This window comes from Penicillium canariense (assembly GCF_028826845.1).
Source record: "Penicillium canariense strain IBT 26290 chromosome Unknown utg000004l_segment0_segment0, whole genome shotgun sequence".
Lineage (NCBI taxonomy): Eukaryota > Fungi > Ascomycota > Eurotiomycetes > Eurotiales > Aspergillaceae > Penicillium > Penicillium canariense.
The window spans coordinates 2,461,183-2,478,266 of record NW_026622731.1 but is presented as its reverse complement, the minus strand read 5'-3'; the positions used below and the strand labels follow the sequence as shown (position 1 = coordinate 2,478,266).

The window sequence follows — 17,084 nt, the reverse complement described above, 5'->3', positions numbered from 1 at the left end:
CAGACGGACCATCAGTCTATCGGACCATCCCAACCTCAACCCCCCTGGCCAGCGTGCTCACACCTTTTTTGCGGGGAAATAGCCTCTTCCGGCCCGAAAGGCCTCTCGTAGTTTTAGCCGACGGCCCTACCTCCTCACTGGCTCACTGTACTACTCCGATCTGTGCTGGTCCGCCTGGTATTCCTCCCTTCTCTCTTCACTGCTCGCATGTCTCTCCGAGCTTGCTCTGATGCTGTACCCCCTCCATGTGATGCGAGAGACCGCCCACGCCACACTCCGACTATCTCACCCTCTTCCGTTTCTTCGGGATCGTCCGGTGATCATCTGCGTCACGGCGTGGAAATCACAAGGGCGACGAGAGAAGATCGGACGTCATTGGGCCTGTCCTGCACGGACCCCGGAAACAGGCGAGGCAAGTTGAGGGCAACAGCCAGGAAGTATACGTATATCATGGGCGAGAAACGGAGGATCGTCGCAGTCTAGAAGGATAAGGCCCTGATAGTGAAGATGAGTAGTTATTCTGTACCTTCTCGGTGCGCCAAAGGTGCCTTTGCCTAGTCCAGTCAACTACGAGCCATTCATGGGGGCATGGAGAGAGACGCGGAGCATGGGGATTGGCCACAGCTCTCGGGATGATGTTATGCGGCCGCTGGACGGACCGATGGGTGATGGGTGATGGGTGATGGGTGATGGGAGATGGGAGATGGGAGATGGGAGATGGAGATGGGAGAACTGGTTCGATAAGCCCAGAAAAAAAAAGCAAGAGATCAATAGTCCGTCTGCTTCATTCAGAAAGCTCCTGTCTTCTATCTTTCCTGTCGGGAGGTTCTTCGTGCAGAGACCCGCCACTTGAATCACTCTCCTACGCGAAACGACCGAGCTAAGTGAGCTAGTGAGCTAGTGAGCTCGCGCCTGCAACCTCGTTTCCCTTCCCTCCTCCGCCCCCCTCCCATCTGATCGCCCTTCCCTTATCTGGAGGCACTTTTGGGATCTATCAGCGTGGAACCCTTGGTCCTCCTGCCTTCTCGGGACCCTCCTTTTTATCACGCGCCACTGCTTTGTGTTCCCATCCCAAAGCTTGATCCCATATGCAACAGCCGCCAACCTCCAGCCTCCTCACCCCGACCACTTGAGAGCGCCTCCCCGCCGACTTGTATCGCACCCTCCACCCTCCCTCGGACCCCCCAGCCTCGACACAATCTTGTTCTCGGCCCTGATGCGGGTCTGTTGAGGACGGCATGAGTGGAATCGCGACCACCTGTCTGTCGTGCCTGTCGGCGATCGACCAATGGTGTCAAATCACGGCCTGCCTGGGCGGAAACCGCTCTCGCGATGGCATCTACGAAACCACCCTCGCCGATAATGAACGAGAAGCCGTGTCCGACCTGCTCGGCTATCTCGAGAACGTACGTTGCAATCCTCTCCTCTCGCGGTTCCCGCCCCCTCCTTTCCCGATCGCGAATGCTCGAGATATCCTCTCCCCCCCCCCCCCCCAGCCGGCGGACGTTGCTAACCATCCCGGCCCCCTTTTTGCAGCGCGCCGAAACCGATTTCTTCGCCGGAGAGCCGCTTCGAGCTCTGAGTACCCTGGTCTATTCCGATAATGTCGATCTCCAACGTAGCGCCAGCTTGACCTTCGCCGAAATCACCGAACGAGGTGGGTGGAAGAAACTCGCCTATGAAGATGTCAGACCTAACTCCTACCCTGCAGATGTGCGCGAAGTCGATCGGGACACCCTCGAACCCATCCTGTTCTTGCTCCAGAGCTCCGACATCGAAGTCCAGCGAGCTGCCAGCGCGGCGCTGGGCAATCTGGCGGTAAATGGTAAGCATTGATACCCTTGATCTGTCTATGAGCCCTGTCCGATCGCTGACCGCGACCTCAGCGGAGAACAAGGTGTTGATTGTTGCCCTCGGAGGGCTGGCCCCTCTGATCCGCCAAATGATGTCGCCCAACGTCGAAGTGCAGTGCAATGCGGTCGGTTGTATCACCAACCTGGCCACCCACGAGGAGAACAAGGCCAAGATCGCTCGTTCGGGAGCATTGGGTCCTCTCATCCGTCTCGCCAAGTCGAAGGATATGCGGGTCCAGCGCAATGCGACGGGCGCCCTGCTCAACATGACCCATTCAGGTACGCAAACTGGGAATGTGGTGGGAGTTTGGGGGGAATGACACAGCTAATGCGGTGCGATAGATGATAACCGCCAACAACTCGTCAACGCCGGTGCCATTCCTGTTCTTGTACACCTCCTCTCCTCCCCCGATGTCGACGTCCAATACTACTGTACAACCGCCCTCAGCAACATCGCCGTGGACTCGACCAACCGGAAACGCCTGGCCCAAACCGAGTCGCGCCTGGTCCAGTCGTTGGTCCACCTGATGGACTCATCAACCCCCAAGGTCCAATGCCAAGCGGCACTTGCTCTCCGCAACCTTGCTTCCGACGAGAAGTACCAACTGGAGATTGTGCGGGCTAGGGGCCTCTCTCCACTCTTGCGACTTCTCCAATCTTCCTATCTTCCTCTGATTCTCTCCGCCGTCGCGTGTATTCGGAACATCTCCATTCATCCGCTCAACGAGTCCCCGATCATCGACGCCGGCTTCCTCAAGCCTCTGGTGGACCTTCTGGGCTCAACCGACAACGAAGAAATCCAATGCCATGCCATCTCCACCCTCCGCAACCTTGCCGCGAGCTCCGATCGCAACAAGGAACTGGTCTTGCAGGCCGGAGCCGTTCAGAAGTGCAAGGATCTGGTCCTCCGGGTCCCGCTGACTGTCCAATCCGAAATGACCGCTGCGATCGCCGTGCTGGCCCTCAGCGATGAGCTCAAGCCTCATCTTCTCAATCTCGGCGTGTTTGATGTTTTGATCCCGCTTACCAGTTCGGAGAGCATCGAGGTGCAAGGGAACAGTGCGGCTGCCCTAGGCAACCTGTCTTCTAAAGGTTCGTTTTTAGACATGCGCTGATGGTCTCTCCGGAGACCTCATGAATCGCGACTAACAAAAAGTAGTTGGTGATTATACAATCTTTGTCCGTGACTGGGCCGATCCGAACGGAGGCATCCACGGCTATCTGCAGCGATTCCTTGCCAGTGGGGACCCCACATTCCAACATATCGCCATCTGGACCCTGCTCCAGCTTCTCGAATCCGAAGACAAGACACTGATCGGCTACATATCCAAATCCGAGGACGTGGTGCAGATGGTGAAGTCAATTTCCGATAAGAACGTCGAGTCCGATGAAGAGGATGCAGAGGACGGCGAAGGCGAAGTCATTGCGCTTTCCCGGCGCTGCCTAGAGTTGCTCGGGGCTGGTCCTAAGCAGACCTTGGTTGAGGCGTAAGCCCTGCCAACGATTCCTTCTTCTTCACGTGCACGATAATTCCCACCCTTTTCGGTCCTTTCTCTTCTTTCTCCCTCTATCTGCTTCCTTTTTTCTCCGTTTCTAAGGGTGTTAGTATGGGCATTGAATTCGCCGAATTCTATTTTCTTTCTGGCAGCGGGCATTTGGAGTGGGCCGGGCCGTGGTTTCTGTGTTTTCTTCCTCTGTTCCGCTTCTTCCATGTCCATCTGATTTCTGGGCCGGTGCCGCTGTCTCTTACTTGTGTCTACGCATACACCGTGTATTCTCGCTAGATCTGGGCTTGTTTCATAATTAATTAGTCCGCAGTGCACAGCAAGTGTGGGTTGTCATCAGCAAGGTAGTTTAGACCAAATTATAGTTCATGAAAGCCATATGTCCGCTGGCGAAGTCGGAACAACTTTCTTCCGTTTCAAACAAAGCTTCCTGCCTAAAAAAATCCCACACCCATCCACCTCTTCGGTCTTGATACTCTGCAATTACATGCCTTCCGGGGCCGGCAACACAATGTCTACCTCTCTTCCACCTGTGGCTATTCCTGGACAGCGCCTGGGCTCAGTTTCTGTGTATGCTGCCGGACCGGGCACCCACGTTCAACAGGCCAACATCTACGCCTCCATTGCCGGGCCCGTCGTCGTTGATCCTGCACAGCCCAAGACGCAAACCAAATCAACTCTGCGCGTGTCAAGAATCCTTCCTGGCATATCCCAAGATGTAGTTGCAGCTCCGCTAGCACCAGCCAAGCCAAAGCCACGCTACAATACCCTTCCCGCCGTCGACTCTATCGTCCTTGCACGAGTAACCCGTGTTCAAAAGCGCCAGGCCACAGTCTCCATCCTCGTGGTCCTTGACAACGCTACCGCGAGCACGGGCGATCTCTCCAAGCTGGCGTCGGATAACGATAACGTCGCCTCCATCCTCACCTCCGCCGCCAACCCGGAGAATCACAGCAGCACTGACGAGCTGCGGTTCCAAGCGCTGATCCGGAAAGAGGACGTGCGGGCTGTGGAGAAGGACCGCGTCGTCATGGATGAAATGTTCCGTGTCGGCGATATTGTCCGCGGCTCGGTCATCTCTCTCGGTGATCAGAGCTTTTACTATCTGACTACCGCGCGCAATGACCTTGGTGTTGTCATGGCGCGGAGTGAGGCCGGGAATATGATGTTCCCAGTAAGCTGGAAGGAGATGAGGGATCCAGTCACAGGAACTGGCGAGCAGAGAAAGGTTGCTCGGCCTTTCTGAGGGTCGATCCTCTTGTCTGACTTTTCCCCCCTGAAGGTCTGGGCCTTCGTTCTTGCCACGAATGCTATTTTGAAGCAAATTTATGGCCTACGCACCACCCGCCTGGTGTGCACGGTCTACGACCCATCTGAGAGTCACGGCATGCCCAGTGCATAACATGTCTTGTTGGCACTGGGGTGTATTCAGCCCTGCACACTCCGGTCGTCACCTTATCTGAGTGGCCCACTTCCGAGTTCCCTTGCGAACTTTTATGCCCTCACATGGACCATGTCATCCTGAGGAACTCTGTTTTCCTCGCTCCGCCCAAGCCACACCAGGTGGCGTGCAACACGGAGATATGGAAGTACCAGTCAATCCTGCTGCGCCGGGAACTCAGTTCCCGCCCGATATGCAGCATAAATGAGATACGTACTAAAGAAATGAAAAGGACATGATTACTTCTCACCCCCTCAGTTTCGCACTGTGGTTATATTCTTTTTTTTAATCGTCGACTATATAGCTCCCTACCTATCCCTCCTTAGTATACACGGTCGAGACCTAATCCATGTCGGACTGTGTTTGTCAATGGAGGCAGATTGACAGATTCTTTGAATCACGCAGTGGACTCTCATCTACTGCGAAGCCCCCGGACTCGTCTTTCCCGTTTCATAGAGTGATGGGATGGAGATCCGGGGGTTACATTTACCTTAGAATCCTTCGTATTTACTTACTGGTCTCTTGGCTACAAGACAAATCATCACACATTTCAGTCGCATGAACAGTAGTATAATCGTTCCACTTTTGTATATTCACCCATCTAAACCCAAACGCAAGACAACACAGGGCCAGAAAAGTAACCAATCCCAGTAAATGCATAAGATCCTTACTTTTTTAACGTCTTCTGCTTCTCCGCATCAATCAACTTCCGCCCCTGCACAACAAGCCCCTTCCGATTCCGCACGGCATCCATATACCTCTTCGCCACATTCTCACGGTCCGCTAGCTCGCCCAGATCCTCCAGCTCCTCCTCCGTCGCAGGGACCCAGAACGGATCCTGGTCGAGGGCCTCGAAGCCCGCGAAGATGAGCTGCGGCTGCGCCGCGCCGGAGGTACGCTTGCGGATCTCTTCGGCGAATCCGAAGGACTCGGCCACAGGGAGGAGGGCAAGGATGGTGAAGAAGGGTGTGCCTTCTTTCATTACCTCGGTAAGAATGCGGCCGCGACGGCGGGTTATCACGCCGTAGACACGCCCGAGAACTTCCGCTGTTCGGGGGAAGAGGGCGGGATGTTAGTTTTTGAGCCTTGGGAGGAGGGGGTAGTTTCTTATTTGGAGAACGTACTGGTGGCTTGGATTTCGCAACTGTACATTGCGAGCATGATGCGGGAGCTCCAGTCCAGGAAGCCCTGGGAGATCCCTTCGCGGACGAGCTTGATGGATTCACCTGTCAGGCGGCCCATGTCCAGCTCGTCGCTGGAGCTGGCTTCCACGGAGAGGTCTTCCAGGAATACAGCGACGCCTTGCATGGGCTCCTGGCAGAGAGGACCCTGGCCCGTGGCCAGCTGGAAGGCGTATGCGATTTTGTCGCAGAAGTCACGGACCAACAGGGCCTGCATATCATCGGAGGAAATGGAGTTCTGCTTCGGGTCCTCAAGCAAGCTATAAAATAATCGTCAGTTTTTTTGGAAAACCATGTGGAGACAGTTTTCTTGTAGACTCACAATTTATCGCAGGTGTTGACTGCAGTAGCGTCCACCAAAATATTGGGCCCAACTCTCCGAGGTCCGAAAGCAGTGATTCTGTTGACAACATCCTTCCAAAGCTCTTGGTCTTCCTTGACCTCCTCGTTGAACACTTTGTCTAATTCATCCCGGAACTCTTTCATGGAGAGGACGTTGCCCTCGCCGACCTCGACAACAGTGTCGGCGCCAGTAACCTCAATTTGCTGAGCACTCTCTTCAGCTGTATTCTCTGCATCTGGCTTTGCTTCGGCAGCAGAATGCTTCTCAGCCTGGAGTCGCTTGATAGTACCAACTTGCTTGGTCAAGAAGTCGGTTACAGCAGTAGGCATTGGCACTACGCGCAGGCGGAGGGTCATCTGCTTGGAGGCAGAGACAGATAGGACGGCTCCACGGCCCAGTTCTGGGTTCTTGGGCGGAGCCATGTCTGGTGCATCGACGATAGTTTCACGGTAGGGCACAATAGCCTCGCCAGTCTGGATTTCACAGCGGGCAAAGCGCTCACGTAGATCCTTGACGCAGCGCTCCAAGTGCAACTCACCCGCTGTCAAGATAACGTGTTCACCGGACGGGAGAACCTCGTACTGTGCGCATGGATCACTCTGCTCAAGGAGACGCAGGCCGGTTATCATCTTCCCAAGATCCGCCGGGTTGACCGGTTCGAGTGCAACGCGCACAATAGGGGGGTGCTCAACGAAACACCAGCCAAGTTAATGCTACCTTCGAGCTGGCTGCACAGAGTACCAGTCTTGAGCACATAGCCTGCAAGACCACCAATTCCAAAGACCACACCTGCGGGAACTGATTGGAGCGGCTCCAAGCTCCTGCCCATAAGCAGGTACAAGTCGGTGACAGTAACCTTCTTCGGCTCCGGGCTCGCGTGTGGATTTGCGGGTGAGAACTTCGGTGGCAGCACATAGATCGAGTCTCCAACTGAAAGGGTTCCCGAGTACAGTCGAGCGAAGCCAATGAGATGTTCGGGGTCTTCCTTCTCCGCCGGCTCTTCGGGCTCATCAGTCTCGATAATCAGAGACGTATTCTCAAAGGCGGATGTCATTCTCGCGAAGTCATCGCTCTGTCCTGCACCAGCTTCGGCCTGCATCTTCGCAATCTCTTCTCTCTTGCGACGAGCAATCTCTCTGGCTTCGTCTGCAGTCATAGTCCCACCAGCGAGTTTCTTGCTAGAGCTCAATTCGCTTTCAGGGATAGCGACCATCTTGCTAACGTAGGCGACGACGGGCTCCTCGGGGCCGGTTTTAAAGCTCACCATGGCTTGTTTGATCTCTTCGCTGATTTTATCTGAGCCAGGTGATGCTTTAATCATGTCCGGCAACCGAGCGGCTTGCGCAGACACAGGACTTGGGAGGTATTCGATGACAGAAACGAGGACGGCAGTGGATAGCGGCAACCATTGGGAGAACAAGGTGGTCATGATGTTCTTTGGGTCACGCGAACGCAGCACGTAAGGAGGAATGTTGATGTTCAAAGATTTGGTGATCTTCTCCAGCAAAACAGGGTCACTATTAAAAGAAGTCAGGTTAGGTATCACACATTATGGCGGCCGTGCACAGCTTACCCTTTGCCCTTTCCACCTCCAGTTGTGGCTTCATATGCAGCCCAAATGCTGTCCAAAACCAATTGCACGAACATAGGCTTCAATGCCCTGCCCTTCAAATGCTTCTGGCCCAGCACGCGCTTTGTTTTAGGGTCCAAGTAGAAATCACCCCAAAGCACTTTCTCCAAAATAGTCCGCTTGATACCAAGTTTCTTCTCGTAGATGGCAGCAAATTGTCTGATCGTAAAGGCCCAGCCATCGACCGCGCTGCAGAAGATGACGTTGTTCTTCTCGGGTGCGAAGTAAAGGTCCTCGTCATCACGCTCCTCAAACTCGGCGAATTCGCTGACACTTTGGACCGATTCGTCATCCAGAGCATGCGTTTTGGTCTTATCTTTGTCCCGAGCAGCGGCGGCGTTGACACGATCTTCCATGCGCTCTCGCCACTGCAGGTCCTCCTCCATGCGCTCACCCTGGTAGAAGCTACCAATGACGGCATTGATCTGCTCCAGAAGTCTACTGAGATGCGAATAGGCCTCGCTGGGACTCATCATGAGCTCCGTCACCAGCCGGTCCATCTTGTTAATGACGAGGATAGGCTTCAGCTGCTCGACCCAGGTTTGACGCAGCACAGTCACAGTTTGACTGCAGACACCCTCAACGGCGTCAACCAGCACAACTGCACCATCGCACAGTCGAGATGCCGTAGAGACCTCACTGCTAAAGTCAATATGGCCGGGAGAATCAATCAGATTGATCAGATACTCCTTCGGCACAGGCGCGGCCTCTGGGCTAGGACGACGCAACATCGAGAAAAACAGCGATATGGCCGAGGACTCCATCGTGATACCTCGAAGCTGCTCGTCTGGCCTCGAGTCTAGGTAGCGGATCTTGCCCGCTAACTTGGGCGAGATGATGCCATTGGTGGCTATCAGGCTATCCGTCAATGAGGTTTTGCCATGATCCTAAATAAATCAGGAGAAAAGCGCAGATGATTAATAGGGATCTCAGGGAGCAGTTCGATTATTTGCTTAGACTTACGACGTGGGCAAGAATGCAGATCTACCGCCTTGGTTAGTATATCGCGGGCCTGACATCAGAGGTGGGATGGAGGGGCAGAGAAACTCACATTGCGAATGTCCTCAGGCTTCCGCTGCAGGCGAACAAGATCGTCCACGTTGACCACGGGCATCTTGACTGGCACTGATAACCTCTCCCTGTGTCCAGCGGGTCTAGCGAGCGTGAAGTGGTGGGGAGGAAAAGCTGTCGGACTGAGCACCGGAGAAGAAAAAAGTTGCTGAGAAATGCAAATACACCAGGCGCCCTTCTGGCCGACGACTAAAATATCTGAGCCGCGAAACAAGCCGTTAATAATTTGGTTTCCATGTGGTTACCAAGAATAAATCGAATTACGAAATGTTTGACTTTGTTTTATTTTCCAATTATTCTAAAGAGGCTAGAAAGTGGCGCTAGTGCTATACAGTTTCGTCATTGCATTTGACTCATGATGAATCAAGACTTCCGATCTTTGAGTCAAGATGTGATCTAACTCTTTACTCCTAGTACGGCTGATAGCAGAATGCCCTTTGAAGATACCAAGCTTACTCCTCGTCAAAGGATAGTTTGATCTTCTTGGCCTTTTTCGACTTCCGAGGAGCTGGCGCCACGGGCTGCGCCGCGTCGGTCTCTGGCTTCTCCCCTGACTGCTCCTCGGCCTTGTCTTCGCCGACAACCTTGATCTGTTTTCGCTTCTTCTGGCCGCCGACTTCGGTGAGGTTGCTCTGTTTAGCGCTCGTGGTTTCCGTCAGAGACTGCGCCTGGTCCTCTCCGTCGGCCGTGGCTTTGTCCTTTGCAGTCTCGCCGTCCTTCTTGTCCGTGTCTCCCCCGATAAGAGCTTCATACTCTGCTTTTGAAATCACCTCGTTGCTTTCTTCGTCGACATAAACGGGCGCATCGTCGTCTTCTTCATTCTTATCCTTGAGCTTTCGAGGGCGTGCGGAGGGTCGCTCCAGGCGACCGGAAGTATCCCCATAGTGGCCACGAAGCTTCTGAAGAAACGCAGGCTCCTTTGCCTCTAGTATATGCGTGAGAATGGTTTGGGAGGCAGGCAAGGCGCGGCATACCGTAGGCAAGCTTCGGGTTCTTCGACATGGTCGTGCGACACTGGGTGGTGTAGCTAGCTGCTCTCAGGTCAGGTTCATGCTGTACACGTGCTCGAAATATAGCCCGTAGTCAATCAGTTCAATCTAGGCATTGAAGCGAATGCCACTGGAATGGACGCTTAGGCAAAGAGCAAGGTGGTAGTGTCAAAAGGGCAATTAGCAAGGCGCAAGTCGGCGCCGCGAACAGCTCGCTCGGCGCTAAACCATAACAGGACACATCGAAAAGTCCAAAGGAGCCGCTTCGCGTCTTCAGGTCCTCTCCATCCAACTACCTCCACCCACCCCCAATTAATCATGCTCTGCGCAAGTGAGTGCTCTATCTTTGATGGTCTTAGAGTCGCTGCTGTTGAGCCTCTTATTCTAATGCAAAAAATTTGTTATAGTCTCCGGAGAGGCCCCTCAAGTGCCGGTCGTCTCTTCCAAGAGCGGTAGGTCTTCCAGCCTTTGGACTGCGCATAGCTTATGTCTAACGCCTCAGCAGGCAGTGTCTTCGAGAAGCGCCTGATTGAGGCATATATTGCCGAGAATGGCAAGGATCCCGTGAACGGCGAGGAGCTCAGCACCGACGATCTGATCGAAGTCAAGTCGCAGCGCGTTGTCCGACCCCGGCCTGCCACCCTCACCTCCATCCCTTCTCTGCTCAGTGTATTCCAAGAGGAGTGGGATGCGCTGGCTCTGGAAACATATACCCTGCAGCAGAATCTGGCACAGACACGACGCGAGCTGAGCGCTGCACTCTATCAGCATGATGCCGCCGTGCGAGTGATCGCGCGGCTAACGAAGGAGAGGGATGAGGCCCAGGATGCGCTTTCGGCGGTGACTGTTGGTGCTACTCGCTCGGGAGCTGGCGGTGAAGCTATGCAGGTAGACTCCGCGGGCCTGCCCCAGTCGGTGTTGGAGCGGGTTGAGAATACACAGGCAGCGTATGTGAATCCCGGTGACTCCCAAATAGGTTGCTTTGTAATACTGACGTCTATACCCTTTTTCATAGCCTCTCGAAGACTCGCCGTAAGCGCGCAATCCCCGAAGGCTGGGCCACCAGCGACTCTATCTCAGCATACAAGCCCATTGATAGCTCCGAGCCTCTTTACCCTGGTGGTCGGGCCCTTGCAGTCAAATCGACTGGTGATGTGGCGCTTGTTGGAGGGGTTGATGGTGTTGTTGGCGTCTACTCCCTCTCCCAGAAGGGTGTAGTGCAGACTCTGAAGACAGACGGCCCTGTGACCGATGCTACATGGGCCGGTGACAAGGCCGTTATTGGATCGGCCACAGGCTCAGTCAAAGTGTTTGAGAATGGCAGTGAAGTGGCAAGCTTTAAGTCTCACGCTGGTGAGGTGACTGCTGTTGCCACACATCCCACTGGTGACCTTGTCGCCTCTGTGGGCGTCGACAAGAGCTATGTGCTCTACGACTTGGCCACTAACGCGGCCATTACCCAGATCTGGAGTGATGCCGGTAAGACCCGTTCCTTGGTATTTTCTCATACTGAACCAATGACTGACATGTCTTGTCTAGCTTTTCTGTCTGTACACTTTCATCCCGATGGTCATCTGCTGGCCGCCGGCGATGCCAATGGACATGTTAAGATCTTTGATGTCAAGACTGGAGTCGAGGCTGCCGACTATGTCATGTCAGGCCCAGTCAAAGATGTCTTCTTCTCTGAGAACGGTACCTTTTTGGCTGCAGTGGCTGCGCAATCTACTACCGTCTCCATCTGGGACCTGCGCAGCTCTAAGGAAACCAAGGTGCTGGACACCGGCAGCCAGGTCAACTCAATCTTCTGGGATTACACTGGCCAGTTCCTCCTGACCGGAGGGCCCAGTGGCGTGACCGTCCAGCAGTTCAACAAGTCAGCGAAGGAATGGTCTGAGCCGCTGCGCAGCGCAGTCCCAGCTGTCTCCGTGGCGTGGGGATCTGCTGCTCAGAGCATTGTGGCCCTGAACGAGAGTGGTGCAGTTACAGTGCTGGCAGCATCATCATGATTGATTGGGCGAAATATGTAATTTTAGAGCTGGTTATCTGAGTTTCCATGGTGTTCCTTGCGTTTGCGACAGCTCTTGATGCAGGAGAAATTCACGGTTTTTCTTCCAAAATGAGTGATTCACAACCCGAAAGAAATGATTGCTGGGATGTAGTAATCCAGCTACATAATACCCGAACTTCAGACCTTAACTTTTGGACCCTGACTTCTTTTAGGAACCACGCCATCTGCATATCTACATCTGCTCGATATAGACATTCTTGTCCATCTGGCTTACCGCCTAACGTTCTAGTGGCAGTGTCTCACCGCTGTCTATCACCTCAGCAGAATTGTACCGCCCCGGGGACTCGGGCCTGGTCATCATGTCGACCCGGGAGGATCGTTCCCTTTGCTCGGCTACTCTGTGGTCGTCTTGCGTGCCAATTCACGTTGTGGTGCCCTTCTTCCCAACTCTGTTGAGTTTGAATACTGACATGAGTGAAGACCCTGGCGTCCAGTTCATGGGCGCCAGGTCCAAGGTGAGTAACGACCTCAAAGCGCGCGGGGCAACTAATCATGATATAACCTTTTGATTGACGATGAATGCTAATTTCGATAGCGAACTCACCGCCAGATGTCCCAGGAGTCCAGTGAAGGGGGCCAGCCGTCCTGGCACCATCACTTTCATCCTCCGCGCCCCGACATGTCAGGCTCTCGTCCGGCCCGCTTGCCACCCATGAGAACACCCCGAGATGGCTTTGATTTTCGCCGGCCAGCCGAGATCACACCCCAGGAGGGTGATGTGATCGATCTGACAAATGAGCCTGAAACTCCTCCGCGGAGCACTCAGCCTCGCATTGCCGAGAGCCGATCTCCACACTCCGCACGACTCCCACGCTTTGGAAGAAACATCATGGCAGAGGCAGCGGACGTTGTCGATCTAGAAGATGACCGGGATAATGCAGGCGAAGGGCCTTCCAGCAGTCCAGAGGTTCAGTTTGTGCGGGCCACTACTGTACGCCAACAACCGCCGCCTAGAAGATGGGATCCTCTAAGCTTGTTCCAGACCAACTTGCCACTACCTCGTCCCCGACACCACAGTGAGATGCATCACTTTGGCGCTTATCCAAGGCCACCAAGGCATGGCATTATGCCTAGTCAGGTGGACGCCCTCTTCCTAGGTACAAGACCCACCATTCCTAATCTTGGATCTCCCGATGTTCTTCTCGACTACGCTCTTTCTTCATTCTCCATGGAGCCAGTGCCAGGCCGGAACGAAGAGAGACGCCGACGTGATACGTATAAAGCGCCCAGTCCAGTTCCAGAAGGGTTCAGTCGAACACTGGGTGAGGATGACATTGCCATTTGTCCGAATTGCAACTGGGAGTTAGGCACTGGTGAAGGAAAGAAGCAAGAAATTTGGGTTGCAAAACAGTGTGGACATGTTCGTATCCCCCGACTTGAGCTGGACTTGAATATTTTCGAAGGCTAATCTTATACATTTCGCAGGTCTACTGTGGTGAATGTGCGGAGAACCGGTCTCTGTCGAAGGCCAAAAAGACACAGGCAACTCAAAGGACTAAGCCATTTTCTAAGTGCCAAGTCGAGGGGTGCGGCAAGCCAGTCAGCGCACCTACGGCCATGCTCCATTTATACCTTTGATGCCGTCCAGGATCTCTTCATTTGTTCATTTGCATGACGGGCGGTGTTCTCTGGTTGCCTTCTTAATCTTTATTTATCTTGTCGATACCCAACATGCATGGACACAGAGGGCGTTTTGTATTTATTTCCATCTAGGTCATCTTCACGTTCAATATTTACCCTTCTTCGGGCAATAGCATGCGAAGCCTATTGCTTTTGAGTCTGACGACCCAAATCGTAGATCCGGATCAAAGTAAGAAGGCAGAAAAGACACTTAACAGGAAGGAGATGTCGGCGATCGTGGATTGACTGTAAATTCGAATTTATTTCGAGGAGTATGGTAACTCGGCTTTGCGATGCAAAACAACACATAGGGTGAAAAAAAACACCGTTGGCTTCCCAGAGAGTAGTAAAAAGGATGAACAGATAGACAAAGAAAAGAAAGAAAGAGAAACCAGTTCAATAATACAGTATGATGCAATGGCAGAGCTTCATCCTTTGCCTGGATGACCGCAGTCATTGCCGGAAAAGAACGCCATCAATACACGGCCATAATCTATACACCACGCAGATCACCATGGTACGGCGACCAAATGCCACGCACACTCTCGTTCAGACTTGCCACCGGCTTCTTCTGCTGCTTCAACTTCTCTCCGCTGGCGTCCTTGAGGATCATGGCCTTTGACAGGATATCGCTGGGTTCAAGGTTGCGCACACAGATTGACTTTTCACGACCATTAATGTAATGGCCCTTGATAATTGGGTGCTTGGAATGTCGAGGGGAAACACGGATCTCGATCTGGGGGTTTTCGCGGGCAAAGTTGGGAAGAGTTTGGGTGAGGAAGGCCCTGTAGAAACCACTAGGTTAGTTCCGTGGACAGGGAGGCAAAGATCGCAAGTTCAATGTGAGTTGCTCTTACAGCATGCCGCGCGAGCTGCCACCGTAGTTGCAGTAGTGGAAGTCAAGGCGTTTGCATTGTAGGATGAAGGCGCCGACGCCGTTCTGTGAGGATGCACCACGTCAGTTCTGAAAGTCAACCCTCCTCTCAACCATCTTCCCATCTGAGAGCACATACCCTGGCAGCCGTAACCGTCTTGATTCCCTTGACCGGCATTGTTCTGGTTGTTGCAAGCAAGACCTGGTTCCCAATCTCCAATCTCCAGGTCCCCCCGGGACAATTTCTGGTGCACGTGAGGGCGGTGAGCGGCGCCAGATACGGCTAGAGCGTTTACCGCGCTTGGTGCCCTTGCTACGACCACCGCAGAACGCGACACTCCTGAGGTGTTCGTCAGCCTCTCAGCCTTCATCTTTTTTCCACGCCGCGAGCACAGGGCCGAGGCGTCACCATGACTGACAAGCTCCCCCCGCCTTTGCTGGCCCTCTTCCAGCCCCGGCCACCCCTTCGCTACATTGTTCCCACAGACCGCGCTCCAGAGGACTGCAAGAAAAGCACCATTTCTGGCGTCGCCCAGTATCTTCCTGCAGCAAAGGAGTTTGAGGAGGAGTCGCCGTATAATGCGACTGAGTGTTGGTTGCAGCGCAAATGGCGCGAGAAGCTTCAGAAGAAGGAGGCGTTGGCCTCAAAGATAACCGATGGCCTCCAAGAGTGTATGCGTCATCTACCTGCCCCCTTCCGCCATTGATTGACCTGGCTAACGATATTTTGATTGGGTCAGTCAATCCAGAGAAGGATACACAAGCTCGGGGCGATCCTTTCAGAACACTCTTTGTCGCGCGACTTAACTACGAAGTGAAAGAAGCAGATCTAGAGCGAGAATTCGGCCGTTTTGGCCCGATCGAACGTGTAAGGCAGCCTTGACTGAGAACACCAGGCTCTTTCGTGATGACTGACCATTTTTCGATTCAGATTCGCATCGTCAAGGATACTGTTTCCCCGAACGCAGCAAAAAGGCCTCACCGGGGATATGCATTCATCGTCTACGAACGAGAGAAGGATATGAAAGGTACAGCATCCAGATCTACAACTTGCACTCGCTTCTTGCGAGCTTGGAATTATGGTAAGAGAGCCATTGCTAACACAGTGACCCCCGATCGTAGCGGCCTACAAGGAAACAGACGGCATCCGGATCAAGGACCGACGAGTCCTGGTAGATGTGGAGCGTGGTCGCACAACTAAGGGCTGGAAACCCCGTCGCTTCGGCGGTGGCCTCGGAGGCCGTGGATACACCAAAGCAATGCCCTCGCGGCCTATGGGCCCTGGGTTCAATGCGCCATCCGGTCCGGGTGGATTTGGTGGTGGATTCCGTGGTGGCTTCGGTGGCAGAGGCTTCCGTGGAGGAGGCTTCCGCGGTGGCGGCGATCGCTTCGGCGGCGGCGACCGCTTCGGTGGCCGTGGAGGAATCGGCTTCCAAGGTAATCGCGGTGGATTCGGAGGAGGAGGAGGAGGACAGGCACCGCCGAATGCTCCTTCCGGCCCCGGCGGTGGACGCAGCGGTGGATTCGCAGGTGCAGGCAGGTTCGACCGTGGTGCGACTGGCAGCAACCGGGAGCCTGTGCGTCCCCGAGATGCATACGCAGAACGCCGCGACGGGGCCGACCGAGGAGGCGACCGAGGAGGCGACCGAGGAGGAGACCGAGGAGGAGACCGAGGAGCAGACCGAGGAGCAGACCGAGGAGCAGACCGAGGAGCAGACCGAGGAGCAGACCGAGGTGACCGAGGTGACCGCGATGGGGGTGACCGCTACAGGGACCGAGAACGCATGCCAGACCGCAATGGAGATCGGTACCGTGACCGTGACCGTGATCGCGACCGCGACAGGTATGGCGGTGGTGGCCGGGAGGACCTTGGACGGAAGCGACACCGTGAGGATGATGGCTTTGATGACCCGCGCTCCAGGAGACGATACTAAACGTTCTCACGCTCTCCCCTTTTGGTTTTTTCCAACGAGACTACCCCTTCCCTGCTCAGTCCTGATTTGCCGGTGGGTATCCCTGATCTTATCTGCTGCATATCCCTTTCATCGCAAGGGTAAGGGGGTAAGCCGAAAGCCTGTGCAGGTAGAAAATTGGGTCTGAGATGTCCTGCACGCGCAATCGAAGTTTGTCAACGCGCGCTACCGCTTCATGCTCTTATTGACCACCGGTTATTATTAGCATGCTACCCTGCTCCGTGCGCCAGCATACGCATGCATGGCGAGGCACAGGTCCAAAAATCGTCGGAGTGTTTTTGTATTCCCCGTCTTTCTTCCAGAGTTTCCCCCTCGATATTTTCATTTCTTTACTTGTGTTCCAGTGTTTTTGAGGTTCCTCAAGGGACTCTTTTCTCTCCTTGGGGGTAAGTATGTATTTTAGTCGAGGCAGTATTCATTCGGGTGGTGGAATCAAATGCGATTGCGCTCAGGTAAGCCCAGGTAAGAGCCATTGCAATAACATGAAAGCAGGCATCTTACTAGGTATATGAGAATGGAAGTACAGCGTTTGCGAT

At 54.1% G+C, this 17,084-nt stretch overlaps 8 protein-coding genes across 8 annotated transcripts; 5 read left to right on the top strand and 3 right to left on the bottom strand.

Annotated features, from left to right (window-relative positions):
- Positions 1-1,238: 1,238 nt before the first annotated feature.
- Positions 1,239-3,344, top strand: vac8 (protein anchor VAC8; the record flags this gene model as incomplete). The annotated part of the gene is made up of 5 exons (XM_056689336.1): positions 1,239-1,406; positions 1,537-1,818; positions 1,898-2,132; positions 2,196-2,945; positions 3,013-3,344. 5 exons carry the CDS (start codon positions 1,239-1,241, stop codon positions 3,342-3,344), a joined length of 1,767 nt encoding a protein of 588 aa, XP_056541765.1.
- A 501-nt stretch (positions 3,345-3,845) lies between these two features.
- On the top strand, positions 3,846-4,604 carry N7482_007210 (exosome non-catalytic core subunit CSL4; the record flags this gene model as incomplete). Its single annotated transcript, XM_056689335.1, has 1 exon — positions 3,846-4,604. One exon carries the CDS (start codon positions 3,846-3,848, stop codon positions 4,602-4,604), a length of 759 nt encoding a protein of 252 aa, XP_056541764.1.
- Positions 4,605-5,466: 862 nt separating this feature from the next.
- On the bottom strand, positions 5,467-9,067 carry N7482_007209 (GTPase RIA1; the record flags this gene model as incomplete). Its single annotated transcript, XM_056689334.1, has 7 exons — positions 5,467-5,846; positions 5,924-6,240; positions 6,303-6,952; positions 7,021-7,840; positions 7,897-8,840; positions 8,917-8,937; positions 9,005-9,067. The coding sequence occupies 7 exons, from the start codon at positions 9,065-9,067 to the stop codon at positions 5,467-5,469; spliced, it is 3,195 nt and encodes a 1,064-aa protein (XP_056541763.1).
- Positions 9,068-9,476: 409 nt separating this feature from the next.
- N7482_007208 (DUF4604 domain-containing protein) lies at positions 9,477-10,026 on the bottom strand (the record flags this gene model as incomplete). Its single annotated transcript, XM_056689333.1, has 2 exons — positions 9,477-9,949; positions 9,999-10,026. 2 exons carry the CDS (start codon positions 10,024-10,026, stop codon positions 9,477-9,479), a joined length of 501 nt encoding a protein of 166 aa, XP_056541762.1.
- A 305-nt stretch (positions 10,027-10,331) lies between these two features.
- N7482_007207 (pre-mRNA-processing factor 19 family protein) lies at positions 10,332-12,019 on the top strand (the record flags this gene model as incomplete). Its single annotated transcript, XM_056689332.1, has 4 exons — positions 10,332-10,344; positions 10,421-10,465; positions 10,519-10,960; positions 11,029-12,019. The coding sequence occupies 4 exons, from the start codon at positions 10,332-10,334 to the stop codon at positions 12,017-12,019; spliced, it is 1,491 nt and encodes a 496-aa protein (XP_056541761.1).
- A 361-nt stretch (positions 12,020-12,380) lies between these two features.
- Positions 12,381-13,659, top strand: N7482_007206 (putative RING finger domain protein; the record flags this gene model as incomplete). The annotated part of the gene is made up of 3 exons (XM_056689331.1): positions 12,381-12,536; positions 12,617-13,441; positions 13,507-13,659. The coding sequence occupies 3 exons, from the start codon at positions 12,381-12,383 to the stop codon at positions 13,657-13,659; spliced, it is 1,134 nt and encodes a 377-aa protein (XP_056541760.1).
- Positions 13,660-14,194: 535 nt separating this feature from the next.
- N7482_007205 (mitochondrial 54S ribosomal protein mL43) lies at positions 14,195-14,753 on the bottom strand (the record flags this gene model as incomplete). The annotated part of the gene is made up of 3 exons (XM_056689330.1): positions 14,195-14,486; positions 14,559-14,641; positions 14,715-14,753. The coding sequence occupies 3 exons, from the start codon at positions 14,751-14,753 to the stop codon at positions 14,195-14,197; spliced, it is 414 nt and encodes a 137-aa protein (XP_056541759.1).
- A 178-nt stretch (positions 14,754-14,931) lies between these two features.
- On the top strand, positions 14,932-16,509 carry N7482_007204 (U1 small nuclear ribonucleoprotein 70 kDa; the record flags this gene model as incomplete). Its single annotated transcript, XM_056689329.1, has 4 exons — positions 14,932-15,247; positions 15,316-15,443; positions 15,507-15,603; positions 15,698-16,509. Coding segments are annotated over 4 exons (1,353 nt in total), but the record flags the coding sequence as incomplete, so codon positions are not given.
- Between the last annotated feature and the right edge of the window lie 575 nt (positions 16,510-17,084).